A 25,032-nucleotide genomic window follows, 5' to 3' on the forward strand; every position below is an offset into this window, starting at 1 on the left:
TTTTCCAACTTCTGCATAGAAGTGTTGAATTTATAGCTCACAGCAACCTAATACGATACAGTTTGGCTTTTGTTTAATATCTAGTGTTTGCATAACTGTTGTTGCACATATCTGACTGCCTTTAGCATTGTTAGGTTCATCCCACTGATCCTTGTTGAACTTGAAGTGATATTCGTATTCAGCACCCAAATCTGATTAGTCTGGCATAATCCTGAGTTGGGTACAGTGCTATCAGTGATACAAGTAAAGTAAATTATCGTACTTGATCCCATTTAGACCTTTGCACAGGCCCCCCTTGGTCCTTAGGCCGATGTCATTTGACCCCCTGATTGTGGTATAAAATATACATTTTAGACTGTAGTATAAATTTGGCAGGGTAATTGGAGCAGGTAAGATTTTCTCAGTGTCTCACTTGTCACTGTAGTGTTACGTAATCAGGGGTATTGTTTTGTGTTGGCTCTGGGCCAGTGGTTGGCTTGAGCTCCTGGCTGCCTACTAGACAGAGGAGCTATCTCATTGATGCATGACTACCTAAACAAATTGATAGCTAGTTAGTAGGAATAGGAATAATAACACAGATATTTTTAGATCAGATGTAGGATGGTGTCATCTGGTTGACAAGGCAGTCATTTGAAAGCCGTCATACACACAGTCATTCAGCAACAATGTAGGAAACTTTGAGCAGATGTTCGTCGTTAGGGTAAGAACTGGATCTGAACTACCTTTGGGCATTTTTAACTGCTTTTTTTGTTGTTGGATCAGTTTTACATAAGACATAAAGGTAAAAAGGCAAACAACTTAAAGGTTCACATTTAAGCAGAGGTAGTACACTTCATGTCAGCAGTTAAAACATTTTAGAAACATTTAAAAAGCACATTAAGGTTATATGAAGAAGATGGAAGTGTGGCTGTTGTTTTGAGTGTCATGGTGTGTCCTGTGTACAGTCTCGAATGTCCTCTTCTTCACCTCTTTTTTAAAATCTGCTCAAAACAAATACTCATATCATGGTGACACAGCAGTCAGAGATGATATTCTTGCATCATGTTTATTTTAAGAAGATTTGTTCTACAGCCAGTAGTTTTATGGCGGTGAAGACAGCACCAAGTCAAATGACATATTATTGCCAAGCCAACACTTGCACCCGATTTTCTTCCAGTCATATGAACTTTGACTGAGTTGTTTGTTGGATGGAAACAATGACAGGCTCAAGATACGAGTTCCTGTGAATATGTGCATATATTAACTTAAAACACTGCTCCATCTATTTCAACCCAGTTTCTTCATGCAGATTCAGGATAAACCCTTCATCCGGTATATAACCTGTGTTCCTGGTTTATGATTGGCTTCTCATACCAGTTGGCCAATCTGCAGAATCTTGTGTGCTCTTGGTAAATCTGTGAATAAGGGCTTAGGAGCTGCACGTTGAGCCACGTAATGAAAAGTGAGACCAATGGATTGACGCGCAGGCAGAATTTAAACCTCGTCATTTTCTTCCTGTCAGAATTCCACCATTCCTGCTCTCAATTTCCCCTCCTTTAGCACATGGAATGCTGGCATGTAGAAAGATATTCACTTCTATCTGAGCAACAGACATTCAGCCTGGAGAAAAGCGGTAGAGAAGGATATGAGGGATGGAAAGTGAACAATGACATGTCACGAAGACGGCTACAAGTGAGGAAAAAAAAGATCTGAACAAAGTGATAGAGGTGATATAAGAGAAACTGAGCAGTTATGACAAGCAAAGTTCAGAGGAAGTTTACAGGCGCAGTAAGTGGGAGCTGCATACTTGTGACTGTATTTACTTTGGCCTTCAGGGAGCTGCTGGAGGAAGATATCATCAAAGTTCCAATTTCGTAGCTTGTCATGTGAAATGTGAAAACTGTGTTGAATGTTGTAAACAGATTATATTTACTCAGAGTTATTGCACAGTTTGATTCTGCATCAAGAGCTCAATGTGTGTGTGTCTGTTTGATTTTTAGATCCAAACCTTTGGGGTGGAGGCTCCGTGCAAGACAGTAGAAGATTTGACAAGTGGTATAGCCATGGCCCAGGCTCTACAGAAAATGTAAGCTGTCATCCTTAAGTTTGGGGTATTAAAAATGCTTCATTTGTTGTATCCTTTGCATTTTTGATGGCATGTTTTGCTATTCCTGTGCAGACTGAATATACCAGAATGTACTGTAAATATGACGTTCACTAATATAGACACAAATCTGTCTTGATTTTCTAGAGACATAGTGTATTTTAATGACGCTTGGATTAGTAGAATCAAGCCAGAGGTTGGGGACAACTGGAGGTTAAAGGTAAGTGTCACACACTCTTTGTTTAATTGTACATGGTTTGGGATTTTGTGAGGCCAGTTTCTACATTAGCACAGGTCCAGTTTTCCAAACATACCTGCAAAGCTCAGTACGGGAACCGACCTGTCATTCGTAGTTATCTCAAGTCAAATCCAGACCCTTCCAAAGTCTTGCAACTCAACCCGTGATTAAACACATCGTTTTGCCATTACGCCGCATAATGTACTGCTCTGTTCAGATGTGCAAAGCACCCGCTCAGTCAGCTCCCACCTGTTGGTGATGCAATGCCGATCTTGAGAGCCACCTTGGGTCGACGAGTCCTCATGTGTGAACAAGCCTATAAGCAAGTAGCCCCCTTCTCTGCGACTGGGATTGGATACCTGACATGCCAGAAAACTGGAGAAGTGTGACATGACTGACAAAGAGCATCAGCCAATGTGAGGCGGGATACGTCCCACGTCAGTACGCAAGAGGATGGAAGAAATGTGAGGAGGACAAGCCGCAGGGTTGCCACTTGCCAGGTCCACTTATTAGCTGCGACTTTGGGCTTGTTTCTAAAGTGGAGTTGCTTATTTGGACTTGCTCTCTAAACGTCACCTTCCTCTATATATGCCTGTCTAATAAGTTATTTAAACGCATGATAGTATGTCGGACTGCAGTCGTTTCTTTTGGGCTTGTTTCCATAGCCCTGGTTGCTTGTTTCTCTCCCAAGATCTGGCAACACTGACAAGCCGGCAAGCAACAACAACAATGGCGGTGTCCACAGGATCACAGGGAGCGCGTTGTGTTTGGACCCAGGATGATAAAGAATATCCATGCCTTTACGATGTGTCGTCTCCAAGTTTGGTGACGTCACCGCATTATATGGGGCTCTGTCGGAGAGGGCTCAGTGGAGAAATCTTGTGCACACACACAGGTCGTAACGCAGTTGGCGAGACTCCCGCTGACAGAAATGCATGTCGCCAGGTATGAACACTCAAAAGATTACGATAGTCTCCGCGACGCAAAATCTGGGTGAAAATCGTGTAATGTGAACTAGGCTTAAGTGACACAAAAAACAATTTTACAGTAATCCTCTGTCCCCATATCCAAAGTAACTGCCCCGTGGCGATCAGTCAGCTGCATCCTCAGCTCTGCAATGATGTTTTGTTGAACGTCCTCTGCACATTTTGTCAGTCTGCTCCGTGATCCGGTCGTACAATCAGGCAGAAGCTACTGAGCATCCATACAGGGAGCTCAGGCACCTGATTATTTTGTTCTTACCTGCTGCCTGCTCGCATTTAGGACATTTTTTCCCACACCGTTGAATTTATATTAATATATTTTTTACCCACTGCAGAGCTTTTTTGCGGGTTACTCAGTAGGTACCTGCGAGCACTCAACGTACAGGACACTGACATGACAGAGCAGACTTTTCATTAGGAACTTTGTATGTTCCTAATGACCTAAGTGATCCCTCTACTACTTTGTCACATTTTAATAAGCATAGATCAGTTATCTGTGTTTCAACCTTGTTGTGAGTCGCCTGAAGTACTTTAAACTCTGATTCAGTCTAGCCTGTGTTAGCTATATTTGTATTTATAATGTTCTTGGGATACCTCTGCATAACTTCTCTGTTCTTTCAGATCAGCAATCTAAAGAAAATTCTGAAAGGCATCCTAGACTATAACCAGGAGGTAAGATGATCAGCACCCAGCATCCAGATTACATAAGCAGTTGTGTTGTTAGTACGAACGAGTTGTGGCTGACCAACACTACCCTTAATCCCTGCAGCACAACACAGGCCAGGATAATCCCGGTTTCATTTAATGATATTTTGTGATTATTTAAAATATCTTTTAGATCCTGGGCCAGCACATTAACGACTTCACACTACCAGATGTTAACCTTATCGGAGAACACTCTGACGCAGCAGAACTTGGGAGGATGCTGCAACTTATACTGGGCTGTGCTGTTAACTGTGAACAGAAACAAGGTACATATCCCATACAGTGTGTGTTCTTGTCAGTGTGTGTATGTGTGTGTGCGAATTTGATATTGGAAAACAATGTTCTGTGATATCGCATTGCATAAACAGCTGAGTCAGAGGCCTGAATTTGCCCCATCATTGTGTCTGTTTCTCTGTGTCCTCTAGAGTACATCCAGACCATCATGATGATGGAGGAGTCAGTGCAGCATGTTGTCATGACAGCCATCCAAGAGGTGAGCTAATAGGCTGTTTGACCTGTTATCAAATATAAATAATGATAAATGATGAGAGTAGGACAGGCTTTTAACAGAAGCAGGGTTGCGGGTGTAGAATTGACACCAGAGTCCCGCTCGCTGGCGTCATTATCACTGAACCAAGGTGTACCAAGTGTGTAAGTTAACTTCTTCCAACCTTTAAACCTTTTCTTTATGCGTTTCTGCAGCTGATGAGTAAAGAGACTCCAGTGACGGGAGGAAACGACTCGTATGTGGATCTAGACAGACAGGTATGTAGACTTTGTAGAACCCCACTGCGACACCTTTTACGGCATTTCCGTTTCCTAGCAGTGCCATCAGACACACCAAACTCTTTGAAATCACTCACAAACACCCTCTCTGAATTTTCACTGAAACCTCAAACACACAAAATGTACTCTCTATAAAACTTGACCCAGATTTCCCTCTTAACCCATTTCACCCTCCTACTTTTTGGCCACAGACCTGTCAAACAGCTGGATCTGTGGAAAAGCTGTCTTCAGCAGACGCACTTTGGCGCTGTTCATGCATTACTGTACACCATCTGCAGGGTTTTCATTTCTTCTTTCTTTTTGTTCCCAGCTGAAGAAGACAGTAGAGGAGCTGAACGATGCTTTGGCTACTAAGGAAGAGATCGCCCAAAGGTGTCGTGAGCTTGACATGCAGGTTGGTTTTATGCAGCTCTAATCCTCCATGTTTGACCACTGCTTTTGTACATCATAGCACAGTGTGCAGGGACTCTTATCACGTGTTTAAATGACCTTACTTGAAAGACATAACACCCCCAGTGGGCTTGGCAAGGATGTTGAGGTCGGTTAGTTATCAAGGTGGCACGCTGCTAAAAAGTGAGTCTGTGAATAACTGATAAATGGATAATGCTATTTGTGGCTAATTTTTATGACCGGACCCTTTGGTCTGTGTATTTATGGAGCTGAAATTAATTGTTGGACTTCCATCATAGAGTTTCCAAAGTCTTAAACATATTCATCAATTATCAGTATTGTTAGGACAATGTTGCTGTGGCCAAATGTATAATTTGAACGGTTGAGTTTTAGCTCATTAGCCTTGAGCAATTACAGTTGTATAGTGACAACGCAGTTTGAAAATGAAAAGATAAATGAGTGCCTTATGTACAGCATTTGCATGTTTGCAGTAGGGCTGCCCCCCCCCCCCCCCCAAACGTTATTCGGCCTGAAAGGTCATTAGTCGTCAAGATTTCATTGGTCGCTTAGTCACAGAAAAAACAAACAAACATAAAAAACAAGCATGAATTTAGTAGCTGCATCTCATAGCTGCGTCTCAAATAAATCAAAACATATATGACTGGACCTTGTGGTAATAAAATTTGAAAGGACAGACACAGGAAGAGGCCACGCTCAGCAGTCAGACAGGAGTCACGTTACAAACCAATCACAGCAGACAGATATCTTTCCCTTCTTCTGTAAATATTCAGTCTGATAAATAGTTGATCATGTCAGTGCAGGGCTACCCAGAACTTTACATCTTTTCCATGGGCAATCGGCCTACACACTTATAAACAGCGCCTGGAAGAAGGTCGGCTCTGCACTCAGGATTTCAGGTAAATAGGCTGTACGATAGGATACTGTCATGCTCTTGAAAGCTGGCACAAAAAAGGCACAACCTTGCGTTTTCCAGGTGGTTAAAGACGCATCATGTGTACGGCCCCTAATTTCCAGGGCTGGTACCTGCAGTCATTCCACAGGCTAGTTAATAACATGTCGGGCAGGAAATCCAAAGTGTGGGATCATTGTGAGAAGGTGAAGGACGAACCCAAGGTGATATGTAAACTCATCTTCATTGGTCGACTACAAACATGACGTATCATCTGAAACATGGAAGGAACTACATGCCCATTAGCCACTTAGCACAATCATTACTGCTTTGCCAACAGCGTCATTAACAGGCGGCTCGCTCAGTGTGTGACGTGCACTTGTAGATAAAATATAGGCCTATATTAATGAAGGTTCATTAGTACAGTTTGTATTTCTCTGTAATGTAGCACAGTGTTAACAATGTTACTGATACTATTCCGCCCAAATATATCATTTAATAATTACATTAACATCATAAACATACAGGTGACTAGTCGACTAATTGCTCTGAATGACGACTATTGGTCGACTTGGAAAATTCTTAGTCGGGGGGCAGCCCTAGTTTGCAGTAACGTTAGTAAATTAGGTTCAGTATATTCAGACTATACGGAAGAATAACATGGTATAACACGTCTGCCCAATTAAGTTTTATTCTTACTTTTCCTGCTATAACTTGTATCTCTTTCACTATCTGATTGTGTCATACTCAAATTTTTATAGCTATTTTGTGGTTACACTTTAAAAGCAGCTCCCTTTTTTGCATAATTGCAAGACATCAAAATCACTGATTAGTTACTTATTACTTTGTCATACTGTTGATTGTTTTTCTTTAACAGTGATAAGCTGTTATCTTCATAGCAGTTGATAATAATGCACATATTTGTTCATGTTTATTTTCTGCTAATGACACAGTTATAGCAGGAGAAAATGGAGCTGTATTTAAAGGGTTACCTGCTCTCCCTTTGTGTTAAACCAGTTTCCTCCTGACTATTTCAACACTTGTGTGCCTTGCTTTAAAGGCCCTCCATGTCCAAGAGGAGCGTGATAGACTGAGGTTAGAGTTTAATGAGCTAGAGGAGAGGGTAAATCCAAACTTTCTTTTCTTTCTCTCTTTTTCCATCCATTGGTGTGTGGTGTGTCTAATAGTCCTGGATTTTTTTTTTTCAGTCTGCTTGCACCAGCATCCCCCCACGGAATCCAGATCCCCCTTCTCCTAATTACGTGTGCATGTATGTGTACACGCGTGCGCACAAGTGCACACGTGTACACGCGGTCCTCTCGGGGCACACCAGCCACAACTGCAGTTTTGTGTGGATGTGTCAGTTGTCACCCCTTCACTAATTATCCTCTGCTTCTTTACCTCAGTGTGTTTCATTGCTTTCCAACAGCAGTAGTAGACAGTAAGGGGAAACCAAGGAAGGAGTCATTTCTTGGCAAAACTGTTGAATACATGTCAAATATTAACACATACTGTATATTATTTATAGGTCATGTTACTATATTTTGTTATTTTTCAGTATGTTTTTACAGAACCCTTTCCTGGTTTTGAGAATTAAACTGACTCCCACTCTATTTCCTTCTTCTTGAGCTGTCCTGATCACAGCTTTGATGTAGCTTGCTGCAGTGAGAGAATTTTCACACTGGTGCAAGTTCTCGTAGAACGCTTCCACATAACAGTGTTATGTGACAGACAGCAGACATGGCTAATATGTTAGAAGAAAAAGCCCGATGGAATTATTTTAAAGTCAATATTTTACTGAAGGGTTATTAACTTCATCCTGACAAATTTGCAATCAGTCAGGTTTGAGAAACAATGGCATGTGATCAGAGCTTTACATGCCAGGTAAATAATAAAAAATATTAACGTCAGTTCTTACATGTTTTTTCGAGGTGCATTAGACTAAATTGATATGGCCGCACATTTAAAACAAACAGCTTCTGCTTTGCTTTGTGTGGAGTCTGATACCCTGTCTATCACATTGAGAAGGCGACATCAAACCACATGTGTAGCCTTCTTTGCAATGTTGGTTTGTTGGTTTGCCCTGTTGAAGTGTGTTTTGTGTGTGCTGCAGTGATATAACCTAATTTGATGGACTGAATGCTGTAAAGAAAGTGTCACATGTACATTTAAGTAGCTTGAAAGATACAACTTGAAAGTTTTCAGTCATTCAATCCCAACTTATTTCTCTTCTCTGCCTCACTTCTCTCTGTCTTTACATCCTCTCTACACTCAACCATTCCTTTCTGTACCTTCTTCTTTCTGTTTTTCCATTCTTTTCCCTCCCTTTTCATTGTCTTCCCCCCCACAGGTGGCTGCGCTGCAGGAGGAGAAGAGCAGTTTGCTAGCAGAAAACCAGGTCCTGATGGAAAGACTTAACCAGTCCGATTCCATAGAGGACATAAACAGCCCAGCGGGACGCAGACACCTCCAGCTGCAGACACAACTGGAGCAACTACAGGAAGAGACCTTCAGGTGTGAAGCTGCTAGAAGGAGAGAGATTGTTTTGTCATATAAATAGTGAGTTTAATTGGCTGATGCTGATATCACAATCGGATTTGAGGTAATGATTATTGAAAATTCTGTCTAGGTTGGAGGCTTCAAAAGATGACTACCGGATCCGCTGTGAAGAGCTTGAAAAGGAGCTCTTGGATGTGAAGTCGCAGAATGAAGAGCTCGCGTCACTAGCCGACGAAGCCCAGTCTCTCAAGGATGAGATGGATGTCCTCAGGTAAGATTGTGATGCAAAATAATGGCTCCCAGTGCACATATTACTTCAGTTAAGCAAACTAAACTGAACACTAAACGAAAGAGAGCAAACAAGAGAGAAGATTCTTATGCTTTGTAGCAATCTGGTTAAGCCCCAGAGAAACCAAATTTCGAGTGTATTAAAAATGATAAACATTGGTGGCACCCATTAAAAAGATCAATATGGCACTATAATTAAAGGTATCCATGGTTTAAACAGTGCTGTTTTGAGGTGAAAGATGTGTCAGAAAGCAGGAAATGGTGCAAAACAAATAAGGTATTGTTTAACCACTATCCTGTTATTTCAGACTCCTGTTGTTGCAGGTGTGTTGCTACACAAACATTGCCTCTGTAAAGCTTCCCCCTCTCCTTTCCTTTCCTTTCCTTTCCTTTCCTTTCCTTTCCAAATGTAACAGCTCAAAATGAAAGTGCCTGTTGTTTCCCTTCCAGGCATTCATCAGACAAAGTGTCAAAGCTGGAGGGAACAGTGGAACACTACAAGAAGAAACTGGAGGATATGGGGCTTCTCAGGAGACAGGTACACAGTCACACACAGACAACAGATTTACTGTGACAAGTTCTACTAGATTTTTCTTGCAATACATGAGACAGTGTCCACTGGTTTGTAAGAAACATATAGTTTCAATCCATATCCTTGACTTATTACCCAGTCTAAAAACTGGCAATTGTACACAGCACAAATCAAGTTCATATTTCTGTTGCTATTTTCCAGAATAAGCTAATGGAGGAGAAGAACACAGTGTTAATGCAGACCAACGTAGGTTTGGAAGAAGAGCTACGAAAAGCGAATGCTGCCAAGGGCCAGCTGGAGACGTACAAGAGACAGGTACCCAACTGAGAGCCATGTTGACTTTCACATGTAGTAATCAGTATTTACACGGTCCCAACTTGTAACTATAGCCCTGTTTCCACCAAGCAGTACAATACAGTTCAATTAGGTACCCTTTTGGGGTGTGAACACTGCAGTCTGTTGATTGGTCAATAGAGGACGGTCACTCTACTCAGGGCTGAGTTGTGGCTGGTTTTGAGGCTCATGTAACCACTGTTTATACTGTAGAGAGTTTTATTAGTAAACTGTAACTATGAAATGAAAGGGTATTTTACTGCCTGCTGCTGAGACAAAAATGCGTTGTGGAGCATTGTTCCTGTGGGCTATGGCAGCACTAAACCCCTGAGCTTGCCTTAGTTGGACTAAATGCACAAACCCACTATTTTTAAATATCCCATGGAGAGAGACTCTCACTGCAACCTGTTTATTTTGTTGTGAAAATGTCAGCGTGCAGCCTTGTTCTGTGGATGATAAATGAGGTGCTGACTTCCATCTGTGTCACAGATAATGAGGAAATACATTGAGTACTGGACGGAGTAGTGAGTGATAACAACCCCACCCGCATTTAAGAGTACTGTTTGCAGTGGAAACGCTAGGGTCTAGGGACCATGTCTGAAGGGTTACTTTTGGTTCCAAGGATGCCATACTGAAAGTGTTCAGTGGAAACAGGGCTGATGTTACACCACTCACACATGCATATGCATATTCTGAGAGATAATGTCTTCCCATTAATTTCCCTTTCTCTGCACAGGTGGTTGAACTTCAGAACAGACTGTCAGAAGAGTCTAAAAAGGCCGACAAGATGGAGTTTGAGTATAAACGTGTCAAAGAGAAAGTGGACTCTCTTCAAAAAGAAAAAGATGTATGTACAATTTTAATATCATAAGTACTGGTACATTTAAAAGAATGACCCAACAGTGTTGTTTTTACTTTGCAAAAAAGATGTTCATCCCACGTTGCATTTTCTCAGTGTTATTTTATAGATCATATCAAATATATTAAAACCAGAGAAGAAAGGCTGTGTATAACTCTTAACATGCTGCATTTTCTGAAAGTTACCAGAGTGGTAGCTGTCCTTACAATTGAGAGATGAATTCTATTATCACATCATACTTTCTGTTCTGCTGTATAAGCCCTTCACACATTTTTCTCTCCCTCTGTAGCGTATGCGAACAGAGAGAGACTCCCTGAAGGAGACTATTGAGGAGCTACATTGTGTCCAAGCCCAGGAAGGGCAGCTTACATCAAGTAAATAAACAAATAGAAATGAATTAAAGAGTGGCAAAATAGCTGGATTTACCATGTATTGTGTATTAACGATGCTATGTGTTTGTTTCAGGCTTGTTCCCGATGGTCAGCAACGACGGCACTGATTCACTGGCTGCTGAGATCACCACCCCAGAGATTCGGTACAACTTTTGAACCCTACGTTTTGTTTCATTTGGCAATTTAAAAAAGAGAAGATGGTGATAGAGACCTATTGGTGTACACATACCAGATCATCTAATGTGTTTATATTCAGTAGGATAGTTAGGTAAATTAATGTAAATATCATGCTTTACAGAGGAAGACATTTTATGGCACTAAATGTTGCAACTTGCATGCTTAACACACATCAGTGCAGATCAGATCTTATGGTAACGTTGCATCATCTGTGTGTACACAGTTTTTCTGTGGTGCTGTTGTTCACTTAGTAGCCAGATGGGCTCTGGCCTGTTCCTCTTGCTCGCTCTGCTGTTTTAAGGCAGATGGGTTTGGCGTAAAAAGAGGCGTCTCTGTAGCAAGTTATGTAATAGTTGTGTGTGAGTTACATCAGCCTGTCTGCTGCTTTCCAAGAGGGCTGGGTTTTCTGCTGGATGCATACCGTGCCTGGATTTTTTTTTCAACACTCATGAACCAAAATAGATAAGGATTTACATTAAAATCCCCTAAAAGCTAGTAAAGGGAGAAAAACACTAGTTGAGTTAAGCTAGTCCAGCTGTTGTGCCCTGAGGTAATGTCACATCCTGAAAGATCTTAGAAGGTGGAAGTAGGATGTTGCAATAACAGTGTGTCCTGTGAGATACCTAAAGAGAAGAAATGTCTGTAAAATACAAAATTAATGATGGTTCATGCTCTTTCATGTCTGTTGGTTGTCAGTGCAGCATCCAACAGTGAATGTGAAGAACTGACAGATTGAACCTGTTGCTTTATAAGCAGCATCTGGGATTGATTTCTGCCCGTCCGTTTCCTCTGAACTATAAAACAGCCAGAACAACAGCTGGGAATGTCGTTATCCTCTCAATCGACTGCAGAAATTGGAAATTATTTTTCCAATAAGCTATCTTGGAAGCTTTTCTCACGTCTTCCTACGCCTTCCCCGGCCTAACCTTTGGTTGCCAGCAGCTGTGAGTTCTTCTGGAAACATTTAGTCAGTTCTCCAGTTGGAGAGAAGTCAGCAGCCACGCCCTAAAAGAACAGCACCCATGAGACAGGCTGTGCTCAACACTATCATACAACAGATCCAATCTAATCTGTTCAGTAAATGGATTGAAAGTATCTCAAATTGCCGAGCTATTCATTAAAATGAATAAAGACATCTGAAACAGACGGATCCTCAGGACACAAAATGAGCGAGTGATTAACTCCCAGACTGCCTGAGTATCCGACACATCCTGCTCTATCACATTCTGCAGCATAACAAAGCTGTTGTGTTGCGCACAGTGCTCTGTTTTGTTTTGTTGTTTTATAATTCTCATTTTATGATGCAGAAAAGAGAAATGAATGGGCAACTGAAAATGTGTCTACGGTAATTAAACTAGATTTGTATTGAGAGGAGAACAACACGGTTCAGTGAAAGCTATAAAATCTCAAACCTTTTTACACGGCGTATATTTAACCTGCTGCCACTGCAAATACAAACCTCTTGACTTTGGCAGATCGTACCGCCTCTCACAGTCCTGTTGTAAAGAGGGCCTTTATTGCATTAATGCATTAATGCAAACAGGATAACAGGCTGAATCACGGTAATGTCACGCTAACAACAACAGCACTTCTGGGCAGACACCCGACAATTGATTTGAATTGCAGGGACATCTGAAAGTGGCAAACTTGTTTATTTCTGTTGTCATTTTCAGCTCTAAATAAATAGTGAAACAGTGATAGTGCTTGAGCAACACTTCAACGGTGTCTTGGCAGCAATTCAGCTGGCCACAGTAGTAGTGTGAACATAGCACAATACTTTTAAACCTGCACTGTAAATAAAATCATAGTGTTTCTGTTTCAACTAAAGTTAATTCCCAAACCTAGCACTGGCTTGCCAACCTCAGTGCTCAACAGTTGCGTCAAGTAACCTAATAATGCAAAGCTAACAATCTCAAATATGTTTTTTCTTTGATTACTGAAAATGTAATGAGACATAAAGCTTACTTGTGACCAAACACTTACCACAGATTTGTTCATGAGGACCAGGCTGCTAGGTTGTCCCACCTCCTGACACTGTAAGCCCCAGTGTTCTTGACTGACCCGTCGGTCTGTTCCAGATCTCCTCCCTTTTCAGATCCAGAGTCCAAAGCTGTCTTTGAGCATGTTTGCTCTTCGTCTTCTCCACTCGACTCCCCCATACACAACAAAACTAAACCATAGTCCTTGATATCACAGCTGTTCCTCTACCCTGTTTTCTCAGTGCTGTTAAACTGTGTGTACGTGATGCAGGAATTTTCTTCCCCAAAGTTATTGTAAACAAACTGTGTGATTCTGTCTGATACAGAAAGTAAATTAAGTTGTGTAAAGACAAAGTTTTAACATCATCAGGAAACAGTGCAAAGTATAGCTTTTTAACAGTGGCTTCTTGTTGCAAATGTTTTAGTGTTAACTAGACTGAGATGACAGATGTGTTGCTTATATTTGCAAAACAGGTGTATGTAGAATTTATTGAGTGCTCCTAGTGCTAACAGAAATTACAATTTCTCACTTTATATTGTCTGATGCTTCACAGTTTTTGCCAAATAATAACCCTGGGTGGCACGGTGGAACAGTGGTTAGTATTGTCGCCTCACAGCAAGAGGGTACCTGGTCCCTGCCCAGGGTGGGGGGTTTGAACCCTGCTGTGGGGGAGCCCTTCTGTGCAGAGTTTGCATGTTCTCCCCATGTCACTGTGGGTTTTCTCTGGGTACTCCGGCTTCCTCCCACAGTCCAAAGACATGCAGGTTAATTGGTGACTCTAAATTGTCCGTAGGTGTGAATGTGAGCGTGAATGGTTGTCTGTCTCTATGTGTCAGCCCTGTGATAGTCTGGTGACCTGTCCAGGGTGTACCCTGCCTCTCACCCAATGTCAGCTGGAATAGGATCTAGCCCCCCTGCCACTCCTAACAGCATAAGCGGTTATGGAAAATGAATAAAATAATATCCTTGGACAGATAAAATAAATACATAGAGAACAACACATTCTCACAGGAGGTCTCTTTTTTTGTTTTAGCCATGATATTCTGAGTACAGGTGTATAATAACCAATATTAGTTGTTTCATCTCTGTGTGATCAGTTATCGGTGGCATTTGAAATTAACACCTGCTTCTGTCCGATGTGTTGTTACAGAGAACATTTGATTCGTCTCCAGCATGAAAACAAGATGCTGAAGCTAGCCCAGGAGGGATCAGACAATGAGAAGATTGCACTGTTGCAGAGTCTACTGGAGGATGCCAACAGAAGGAAAAATGAGCTGGAGACGGAGAACAGGTCAGCAAAGAGCACAGAAACATGCAGGTTGAATTGTTTATTGTATTTGCAAAATGTAATAAAAAAAAATGGAGCAAAGAGACCCTTATTCTACCCTGAATCTTTTAGTCTGTAGTTTTGAGAGCCACAGACAGATTCTGTTTCCTTGTGTTTGGACCATGAATCAGTCTCCCATTTATTTCCCCCACAAAGATTTTCTTTGTCTTTACTGGAAAATGAGTCAGTGACCTTTAGCCAGCAGCCGGCCCCTCTGAAGTTTGCTCATTGCTGTGCTAAAGCCATCATCATCCAACTGGTCTTTTGGGCTTTTTTTCTAGATTAATCAATCAGCGCCTGATGGAGGAGCAGAGTCAGGTCGAGGAGCTACAGAAGAATCTCCAAGAACAGGATTCCAAAGCAGACGATGTGAGTAACGAAATGCTTGTTCTGCATTATGGGTGCATAATGCTGATACCAGTAAAATGTTGGCAACAACCACAGAAAATCAAATTCCCATCGTACCACATTTATTGAATAAAAATGGTCTTCAAGACTGCAGTACACACCTCCTCCCTAAAGACACAAGACTTTGATGTTTATTTTAAAAAATAACTTGCGAAAGTTTCGTGCACACACCTGACCCGGAGCAAAGAAAACAGTTAAAATCACTTTTCATTTCATTTTGTTGCAACTAACTCTTCCTAACAATAACCATTTCTAACCCTCATTGTATGCATGATGGTGTTTTCTGTTTGTGTGTTCGCTGTCACATTGTTTTATGTTGTAGCTATTGATAGCATCAGTGAATGTATTACATGTTAGATTAGCAACATACATTTGTTCTTGTTCATTTTAACATACTTAACTTGTGTTTCATCTGACGCTAACTTAAAACAAACTGGAAATTTTCATCGCTTTCTTCTCTGTTCCTTGTCTTCATCAAACCAGTTCCTTGTAGGAGACAACTGGTATTTAGGATGGTTTGGATCACCTCCCAAGAAGGTTTATGTGTGAGAAAGAGCTTGCATTGCATGTTTAACTCCATCTTTCTTTACTTCATAATTAACCCTGATTTAAAAGACTGAATTTTATTTTCTTTGGTGGGTTTCTGGGTCCATCCCTGCCAGCCTGTGTAGATTTTGCATCACCAGTGTTGTCAGTCTTGCTTTAACCATGTGTCTTCTTCACTCAAGATGAACACAACACCTATTTTCAGCATTTAGACCACTTATATTTAGTGTTTTATAAATGCACAACACTATAAAAACAAGCAGAGAATGGAAATACTGGTTTCCATAATGCATTATTACAATAATGGAGGAAGTAAATCAGTACAGTTTCAGTCAGGTGAGGAGCTGGTGCTTCGAACGTCAGCTGCAAAGACGACAGATAAACACATGGATGTAAAACCATCCACATTTGGCAGGTCTGTGATTTTTGCCAATCAGTAAAATACTTGTGCATTTTCTTTTCAAATAATGCTCCCACTGTCAGACAATAGTAAGTATAATTTTGTGATTCCTGTCAAGCTACTTCTCTTAGACCTTGTTCTGTCAAGGTGTTTAGATTTTTGACTTCCTGAATCAAATGTGTAACAACTCAGAATGTAATAAATCTGCACAGTGTAAACACTGCATCATTTAATGCTAATTTTGTGTTACATACATACACATACATTTTTAGAGAATAAAATAAGAACTCCAAAATGCAGTGTATAGTTTCTTTGCAAAGAAAATTACAGCTCCATGCATTTGTTACACTGAGTTGTTGCACACATGCAGTAGTTACTTTTTCCTCTAGCTAGGTGTCGAGATTCTGCAGGCGACTTCTCCTGGTAGAAATAGAGAGGCATCTTTAATCAGCCCTTTGGCATCCTCTGTGTGTAGATTTTTCCTCTCTATAGAAACCCAGCTTTCCTCTTTTCCTGATGCTGTTTGATTTCTAGTTTAGAGATACTCTGCAGATTTCTGCTCTCACATGATTTTGCTGCACTCCCCACGGATAGCGGTACTGCCTTTTTATATAAGATCACAAACCATAAAAAAATGAGTTGGAATACTGCAATAATTGTAAATATTCCTGGTGATTATCCAACCTTGAAAATCCTGCCATCAACCCCACAAACTTTGGATTTGAGGTCTGCATTACTTCTCTAATTGTTGCCTCATTTACAGTAATTGTAGCTCTCTTACTGTAGTATATTACAACTATAAACAATTTCTGTCCTACACTTCCCTCTGTTGGATGAGAAGGGAAAATATGAAGGGTTTTTTTTTTTTTTTTTACATTGGGATGTTGCAATTGATCTTTGAAGATCATTTTATCCAGGTAAGGGCTAGCATGGTACACAAGACTGAAGTTGGCTCCATCTCCTGCCTTTACTCAACAGAGTGTCTCTTTGAAAGTTTCTAGGTTTTTTCCCAAGATTGAATTCGTACCTGCGGGTTGTTTAGGTTGAAATATAATGGTCCAATTTATTTTTGTTTTTCAGTCTTCCATTCTGAAGAAGAAATATGAGGAGCACATGTAAGTTATCGCCTTGCAGACCCAGAAACATGTTTGCTGCATCAGGATAACATAAGAGATTTTAAAAGTTCATTCAGTTCTGAAATGCATCCCATGAAATATTATACAAAACTACAGAGGCCTTAAAAATGTTTTGACTTTGGTGCTTTGAACTCTTCATCAGGGAGAAACTACGAGAGTTGAACAACGAGTTACTGAAGAAAAATGCCTTCATTGACGAAATGGAGCCGAAATACAACTCTTCTTGTGAGTTTGAGTTCTGCAGCCTGTTGCCCTCCATCCTCTCTGATGTCATCATTTTTTAATTTGTAATGATTTAATGTCTCATGTTGTGGTGCAGATACAACACTGAGACATAAAAATGTATTTTTTATCGTATATACATTGCAAAGAAAAATAAACTAAGCACAATTATGTTGTTCTGTCTCAGCCCAACGAGTGGACGAGCTGGAAGAGGCCTTGAAGAAGAAAGATGAAGACATGAAACAGATGGAGGAGAGATATAAGAAATACTTAGAAAAAGCCAAGAGTGTGAGTATAGATTTATTCCTAACAACAGGTGAATTGTCTTGTTGTGGGTCCACAAGAAAATGTACGTGATGTGATTGAATGTGTCCTCTCCAGGTGATCCGGACCCTGGACCCCAAGCAGAACCAGGGTTCAGGTCCAGAAGTCCAGGCCCTTAAGAACCAGCTGCAGGAGAAGGAGAGGATGTTGCACTCATTGGAGGTAATGTTAGAGGAGTTGGAGGGTCTGGCGAGGATAGGTGCGGACTCTGTAGCTTGTAGATCGGCTCATAAATAGCCGCTGATGAAGAAGAGTATGAAAACACAGTGGAAATAATTAGATAAATGTGTTTAGTATCTTAAAAAGCACTTGCATTGCTTTTTTTTTTGTCTTACCTTTCCTGCCAACAGAAGGAGATGGACAAGACAAAAACCCAGAGAGATTACGAGGAGAAACTGATTGTGTCAGCCTGGTACAACATGGTAAGATGAGCTTTACACCCTAAAACTGTGACACAGTTTTTGACCAGTGTCACTTTTTGTAATTGGGGCACACACCAATGTACAGCTGGGATTTGATACCAAGACGAGTAATAATACACACAAGCCATAATACACAAAATTCCATAATAAAATGTAGAACTGCAAAAATTGGTCCAGTAGTTGATTAATCTTGAAGCTATTTTTTTTACACAAAATGTGACATTTGTCGGTTGTAGCTTCTCAAGATTGAGAACTTCTGACTTTTCTTAGTCTTACATTACAGTGAATTGAGTGTTTTGGGGGTTTTGGACTCTAAGTAGAATGAAACAAGACATTTAATGATATCATCTTGTGCTGCAGGATACTGTGTGCATTTTTCACAGTTTTCTTATATTTTCCTAACCATATCATTACCTAATAATTAAAGTGATCATTAAGTTTCAGCCCTTGAGTAATGCATAGCTGACCAAAAGACAGTGATACGCTTGAGCTGCAAGGATTAGTCAGTTAATCAATTAAAAATGAATTGGCAGCTGTTTTCATTGTTAATCTTTTAATTAATTTTCATGCAAAAGTGTCAAACTGGTTCCAACTTCTTAAATGTGAGACTTTGATCAATCAATTAATCAATTTTATTTATAAAGCCCAATATCATAAGTCACAATTTGCCTAAGAGGGCTTTACAGCGTATGACATCCCTCTGTCCTTAGGACCCTCACAGCAGATACGGAAAAACTTCCCAAAAAACCCTTTAACGGGGAAAAAATGGTAGAAACCTCAGGAAGAGCAACTGAGGAGGGATCCCTCTTCTAGGATGGACAGACGTGCAATAGATGATGTGCAGAACAGCTTTGATGCTTTTTGTTGTCATTGATGACAGTAAATGAAGAGGTTTGGGATTTGGACTGTTGGTTGGACAAAAGAGGCAATTCGAAGACCTGGCTTTGGGCTTTGAGACCTTGTGATCGCATTTTTCACTTTTTTTTATTATTACATAGACTAAACTAAATTAATCATGAAGATAATCAGCAGAACAATTAATGATGAAAATAAATGCAAGAGTCAGCCCTACTTTTAACAGTCACCAGTTGTAAAACATCAAACACTGGAAGACAGACCTACATTACATTATTTTAAAGTAGTTGTCCAGAAACATGGCTTTCCACATGTTTTTTATGTGAATTTTAACACTTTTAATGTTTTTATAATATTCCTTTTATGTAGATCTGCCCCCTCCACTGACTCTTTTACGTCCAGGCTCAAAACGATGATGATGTGGTTTTCCCTGATGCATGCCTGCGTGTGTTGTCTATAAATGTGTGAGCTGTGTACCTGACAACCCTGTGTACCTGTGTCACCCCTATGTATAAGTTTTTTAGCATTCTTTTCCTTTTGTACAGCACTTTGGTCAACGTGAGTTGCTTTGAAATGTGCTTTATAAATGAATTTGAGTTGAGCTGAGTAGTTATCCAGTATTGCATGGAACAAGAAGTTGTCATTCACAAGTCATGCAGGGAGGCATTTCAACCACTAGAGGGCAGCATATGCTTGTTTATAAGCTTTATACATAATGATTGCTGTTTGACACTTTAGATCAGTAGCTGGTGTTTATGTTCATGAGTTGTTAAATCAGCACTAATATTGTGTTTGAGCTAATTTGCCTTCTCATGCATCAATATTAATGCACTGATGCTCGTTGTTTCCTTGGTGACTTATTTACTCTATGTGTTGTGCCCCTAAATAAGCTCTGGTTCTTCCTTTTCCCAGGGTATGTCTCTGCAGAAGAAGGCGGCTGAAGACAGACTCGCCAACACCGGTTCTGGTCAGTCCTTCCTGGCCCGGCAGAGACAAGCCACCAGCACACGCCGCTCCTACCCAGGCCACGTCCAGCCAGCTACCGCAAGGTAGATGGCAGCAGGGCAGAAAATTACAGCGACAAACTACCTTACAGATCTCCTGAACTTACATACAGTAGATGTGCCTTCTTTTGAGGCACACTATTTTCATTCATTTCTAATGGACTCTCTTGTTTCCCTGTATTCTGCCTATTGATTTTCTGTTTTTTTTTTCTTCTTGATCAGATCCATGAGGTAGAGATGCCAGGCAAGACTGCCAAAATCTCGCACCACTTTTTTTTTTTTTCCTTGATTAAGCATATTTTACCCTGACTCCTGTGATGCCAGGCTCCTACTCTTTTCACACCCCAGCATATTTAATAGGGTCTGACTAATCACCCCCAACACCTTCTCTCAACCACTGACCTTCCTCAACCTGTGCTCTGTGGCAAACCTCTGTCAGGCAGGTCATTTGGAGTCAAAGGCGGAGAAGAATCCCATTTTCCCGACAAGATACTGTCGTCTTTGTTTAGAGGAACTGCTCTGCCTGTTCATGCAGTATTTATGCACATCTCTACCTGTCATAGCATTTGAGGTTCATCTTGTTTTTCGACTGGAGTTGACAGATTTTCTGTCCTGCGTTATCTGTTTTAACTCTTCCGATGTAGCTTTCAGCAGGCGACGGCAATTTTCATTCACATGTGTCAGTGTTTGAATTGTGTTTTTCAAATGGGGATAAGTTCTGCTTTGTCATTGTGTTTTGAATTTAGATCAATATTGAGCAACAGATACATTGCGGCATAGGAAGATGTATAGTCATCACATGTAAATGTCCCATTTGCTTGCTAAATGGTCTTAATGATTTCAAATAGGACGACATGATTTGGAAAAAACAGGTAACTGTTAACTGGTAACAGTGCAGCAATAATTGTGAATGGTAAAAAAAGTACTTCAGCTGTTAAAGCTGTTTCAGAAGGTGCAATCCACAGCTAGCTAAATTGTGGCAAAGATCAATGTGCTGCTGCATAACTGTATAGACTGGTTTTCATTATGTTTCTTATGGAGTCAACCATCACACAAACTGGGAATGGCATCAGTTAACACGGTTTTAGCTTTATCAGCATTTACCAGGTTGTCCAAGACAACACCTTATGTGCCATAGTGTTCAATTTAAATATGTGTACCACAGCATTTGGTTGATATATCCTTGCAACACTGCAGGCTTCCTTGAGATAGTTACTGAGGCTGTTTGGTTGCAAAAGGGATTTGGTTTGTAGATCTCCCTCAACGCCAATAAGTCAACAAGGAGCAGTTAGTTATTCAGTGTGACTTACTGTCCATATCATGTTAGGATCAACTGATCACTATCATAGTGAATTTTCAATGTGCGTTAGAAGATGTTTGAAATATTGCCTATGTCACTTTAAATAGAAATCTCGATGCTTGTTGCAGCTGTTCCTGTCCTCTTTAACTCATTTACAGCTCCACTCTGTTTACATTGTCATTAGAAGCCTTGAAATTAACCCTGTTTGTTTTCTGTGTACGTGCTCAGATCAAGGCCAGAGTCTTATCCTAACAGGCCCTGTTGTCTGACCGTTATCTCTCTTTCTCCTCCCCCAACAGCAATGTCACTGCATGACTGGCACACCAGTGAGCTGGCCAAGCCTTGCGTGGCCTGGGCTAGGCCGAGGCACACGATGCATGAACTCCGTGCCTGCCTACTGTTTGCATGACTTTGCATTGACCTGCGAATAACCAGCACACCAGCAGCAGCAGCAGCATGAGCACTAACAACCTTCTGCAGTGTCATGCATTGTAACCTCCAGGCAAGGCCAGAAATTAAAACTCCTTTCCCTCCCTCCTCCAGCTCCTTTCTCCTCATGTCCTCTCCGTTCTCCTACTCTCCTCCATCTCTCCTCACCCTTATCTCTTCACGGACATGCCTGCTTGTGCTTTCACACCGCATCAAGTCTGTCGGAACTCAACTTATGTTACAAACACCAAGGACAGGGGCGGAAATTGCAGCATAGTCTCTCCATCAGGCAGTGGATCTATTAATAAGCCTTAGTGTGTAACTTGACGTTGGCTGGCTGTTTTGGGATACCTCAATGACATATTTCCACATATCTGTTACACTTACATGGTTTGAGGAGAGTCTGAATCAGTATGAGAGAAATATTTGAGAGGTGTAACCTGCAAATCAGTCTGCGCAACAACAAAAAAAATCCCCCCTTTAAACTTCTAAGTATTTCCTGCAGTGGTTCTGCCCAGCTTCTCCTCAGCATGTTGCTAGATGGCCTCTTAGAAGTGGATTTACCTCAAGTATTAGTGAGTACAACAAGGAGAGTTTACGGGGCATTACTGTGTCGCCCTGTAGGCTTTTGGACAGTTTGCAGTAGGAGCATAGGATGGCAATTTTTTTTAATAAACAGCATTGTTACAGATATGCTTTTATACAGGTTAAAAGCCCTCATTGAGCCTGCTTGCAGTTTTTCTTAATGTCAGCATAGCATAATATTTCTCGATAAAACGCACACGTAATACACATTTATATGGTGTTATGTTATTTGCCTATGTAGCAAATAACCTGTGGTGTAATTGAGCCAAACGCAACAATGCATTTTGTCCCACGTTATACACATTTTACTGTGAAACATGAATTTGATTGAATAGTTGCCTGAAACAAAAAAGAATAAAAAATGAGGACATGAAGCTGTACGTTAGCTTGCGCAGGCTAATGTGCAGTACATTTTGTTAGCTTAAAGGGCTAACTATTTTAAAAACCCGTAAAGGGAAAGGATCCTGTCAGGCAGTTCGTAGAGACCCTGCATTCCTTTTGCAGTGTTACAGTGTTTTGTGAGTGCAGCTTAACCGAACAGTTATGTGAAAACCACTTTTGGTATTAATAGAAGAAGCCCTGCTGACCAAGTTATAGTATCAGTAATAAGGAAACTTAACTTGATGTTGCTGTAAATTATTCTGTGTAGCTTTTTTAAAAAAATAAATGTCTTATTTAAAATTTATTTCAGGAAAACAAAAGTTATGTCAACAAAAAAGGGTGAGAAAGACTGAAAATTAAAACCTGGACCTAAGGATATGCATGTTACAGGCATAAGTGCATACATTTTTCAAATAAGAGAGATGGTTGAATCCTCCCATTTTAGTGCCTTTGTGTAAAATATGATATTAATAAGACTGGCTGGTCTTTTTAGGACTGAAGGCAGCAAGGTGTCGCCTTTAAAGACCAGTTTTATTGCGTTATTTTAAAAGACAACAACAAAAAAAGTCAAATTACGTCAGCTTAATGAGGGCTTTTCTCTGTATTTTAACCTTATTTTACTCATAAATGTTATATTGTGTAACCTTGGTTTAATTCATGCCGTGCATTTTTATCTAAATGGCTTATTTATTCTTTTGCCGCTTGTACAGCAGTGTTGTTACATTTTTTTTTATATATATATATATTAGTAGTATTATTATATCACCACTTATACTGTTACAGTGGATGTAAAGTTTCCATACGACATCAAGATACTGTTAAATACTTGTCTTATGCAACAAAAGGAGGAGATGGTTTGAGATGGTGTGTTTGTCTCCATCTCATGAAAATGACGGTGTTATCTGAGATCACTATGAAATGGAGAAAACAATGCGAGTCCATTTACCTCCAGTCTTTTCAGGAAGAGGAGTTTCGAAAAACTTGTCTTGTTTGAAACTGAATGTTTTCTCATTGACTAAAAAAAGCACATTTTTACACTTTCAATTCACTGTACTGTAGGTGAATTTACTGTCACCCTACAAATGATCATATTTTCCAGTGTTTTAGCGACAGTAACAAAGACGGTGGCCATATTTATGGGAGAAGGCTTATTAGCTGTTGGGCATTTGTAACTGCAACGTTAGCTCAGATGTTTGGTTTACTTATCTTGATTAAAAAATTCCACATTTGGGCCTCCAATAAATTAGTTTCCCAGAAGTGAGCGGTGAAATAACATTTGCAGTATGCAGTTGCTAAGTCAATACGTGACGTTTTGTCCAGTTCTCGACTCGTTTCTGTCCAAATCTGTGTTTCGTAAACCACTTGCCATTAACATCCAGCTGTAAGTTATATTACACAAAGCTCTTTTAACCGTCCATCCCCAGGAGTCATTGGTTTGGTAAGAAATCTGTATATAATGGAACACATCCACCCTGTGGTCGACCTGTTTAAATTTATATCAGGGATGTTGGGGAAACATTTTCTGTTATTTAATATCTCCCTAAGAGAAAGCATATTTCGCTTTCCCCTTTAACCCCCCATCAAGCCAGCCACTGTATTTTGATGCCTATATGTGTCTGTGTATATACTTAATATTACTGGCATATGATGAGATGCTGGGGGGAAAATATCTCAGTAAAATAAACTTCAGAAGCCAGCTAGTTTGGGCCATTTTCAGACCATATTAATGCCAATCTCTTCCTTATAAAGAAGGAAAGGTAACATCTCAATGTACTGTTTAAGCTATAACCCCAAATCTCAGTTCAATATTCATGTTTGAGAACAAAATCCTGAACAAAGAGTGCAGTTATCTTTACAAAACCCGGTCATAATGTGGTGTATTACTTACATGCCTAAGCTAAAATGAGTACCCAGTTTTCCCCAGTGTTACTTGACTGCTAATTGCACCGTCAAAAAGTGTATTAGAGAAATGAAACAAACAACACGAGGCTGTTCACAGGTCAGAATCCTCTCACTATGCGTGCAGTGTTTGCTGTATTTTTTTACTCATTGGAAAACTTTTCTTTACATATTGAAGTAGCAAATAACCTTCCATTTGCCAAGTTTTATATTGCTTGTATACAAACACACTATGTACATACTAAATGTGACAGTGGTAGAGGAGGTGTCGGGCCATTTGAGCAATGAGAAAATGAAAACTCATGTCAAGTTTGATGGATTTCATATAGCATCTGTCCGACGAGGACCTATTGATGAAAATGTGCTTCCTACACTGCAAAACTTGGAAATGACATTGTAAATAAAGCTTGTATAAAACAGGCGGCTTGTCTGTTTTTCTAATATTTAAAATCATGATGACCAGTATTGTGCTATTAGAATTGTTTCTTGTTTCTGGTTTCATAGGTTAACTTTATTTAAGGTGGACACATGAGGACTAAAAGTGGACTGCGGGAATATTTGAATCCATGATCTCAAATGCCATTGTTTGCACCCAAAACTGATTGATATTTTTTAAATAGTGATTCGAAAGAGGTTGCA

At 40.3% G+C, this 25,032-nt stretch overlaps 1 protein-coding gene across 3 annotated transcripts in view; it reads left to right on the plus strand.

Moving 5' to 3' along the window:
- Window positions 1-24,813, plus strand: part of hook3 (hook microtubule-tethering protein 3) — a 31,101-nt gene extending 6,288 nt beyond the window's left edge. Inside the window, exons 2-24 of one of the 3 annotated variants that reach the window (XM_049603792.1) lie at window positions 1,980-2,065; window positions 2,231-2,303; window positions 3,926-3,976; window positions 4,143-4,275; window positions 4,435-4,502; window positions 4,712-4,774; window positions 5,106-5,189; window positions 8,446-8,609; window positions 8,725-8,865; window positions 9,333-9,420; window positions 9,616-9,729; window positions 10,484-10,594; window positions 10,896-10,980; window positions 11,072-11,141; window positions 14,306-14,446; window positions 14,764-14,851; window positions 16,917-16,951; window positions 17,115-17,197; window positions 17,382-17,482; window positions 17,576-17,680; window positions 17,869-17,940; window positions 19,708-19,844; window positions 20,022-24,813. In XM_049603792.1, coding sequence (XP_049459749.1) covers window positions 1,980-2,065; window positions 2,231-2,303; window positions 3,926-3,976; window positions 4,143-4,275; window positions 4,435-4,502; window positions 4,712-4,774; window positions 5,106-5,189; window positions 8,446-8,609; window positions 8,725-8,865; window positions 9,333-9,420; window positions 9,616-9,729; window positions 10,484-10,594; window positions 10,896-10,980; window positions 11,072-11,141; window positions 14,306-14,446; window positions 14,764-14,851; window positions 16,917-16,951; window positions 17,115-17,197; window positions 17,382-17,482; window positions 17,576-17,680; window positions 17,869-17,940; window positions 19,708-19,844; window positions 20,022-20,034 — 2,106 coding nt within the window. In that variant the 3' untranslated portion in view covers window positions 20,035-24,813. Of the gene's footprint in view, window positions 1-1,979; window positions 2,066-2,230; window positions 2,304-3,925; window positions 3,977-4,142; window positions 4,276-4,434; window positions 4,503-4,711; window positions 4,775-5,105; window positions 5,190-8,445; window positions 8,610-8,724; window positions 8,866-9,332; window positions 9,421-9,615; window positions 9,730-10,483; window positions 10,595-10,895; window positions 10,981-11,071; window positions 11,142-14,305; window positions 14,447-14,763; window positions 14,852-16,916; window positions 16,952-17,114; window positions 17,198-17,381; window positions 17,483-17,575; window positions 17,681-17,868; window positions 17,941-19,707 lie in introns of all 3 variants that reach the window. The other 2 variants (XM_049603791.1, XM_049603793.1) reach the window with 2 other exon arrangements.
- The last annotated feature ends 219 nt before the right edge of the window (window positions 24,814-25,032 follow it).

The sequence above is a fragment of the Epinephelus fuscoguttatus genome, linkage group LG18, assembly GCF_011397635.1.
Source record: "Epinephelus fuscoguttatus linkage group LG18, E.fuscoguttatus.final_Chr_v1".
Classification (NCBI taxonomy): Eukaryota; Metazoa; Chordata; class Actinopteri; order Perciformes; family Serranidae; genus Epinephelus; species Epinephelus fuscoguttatus.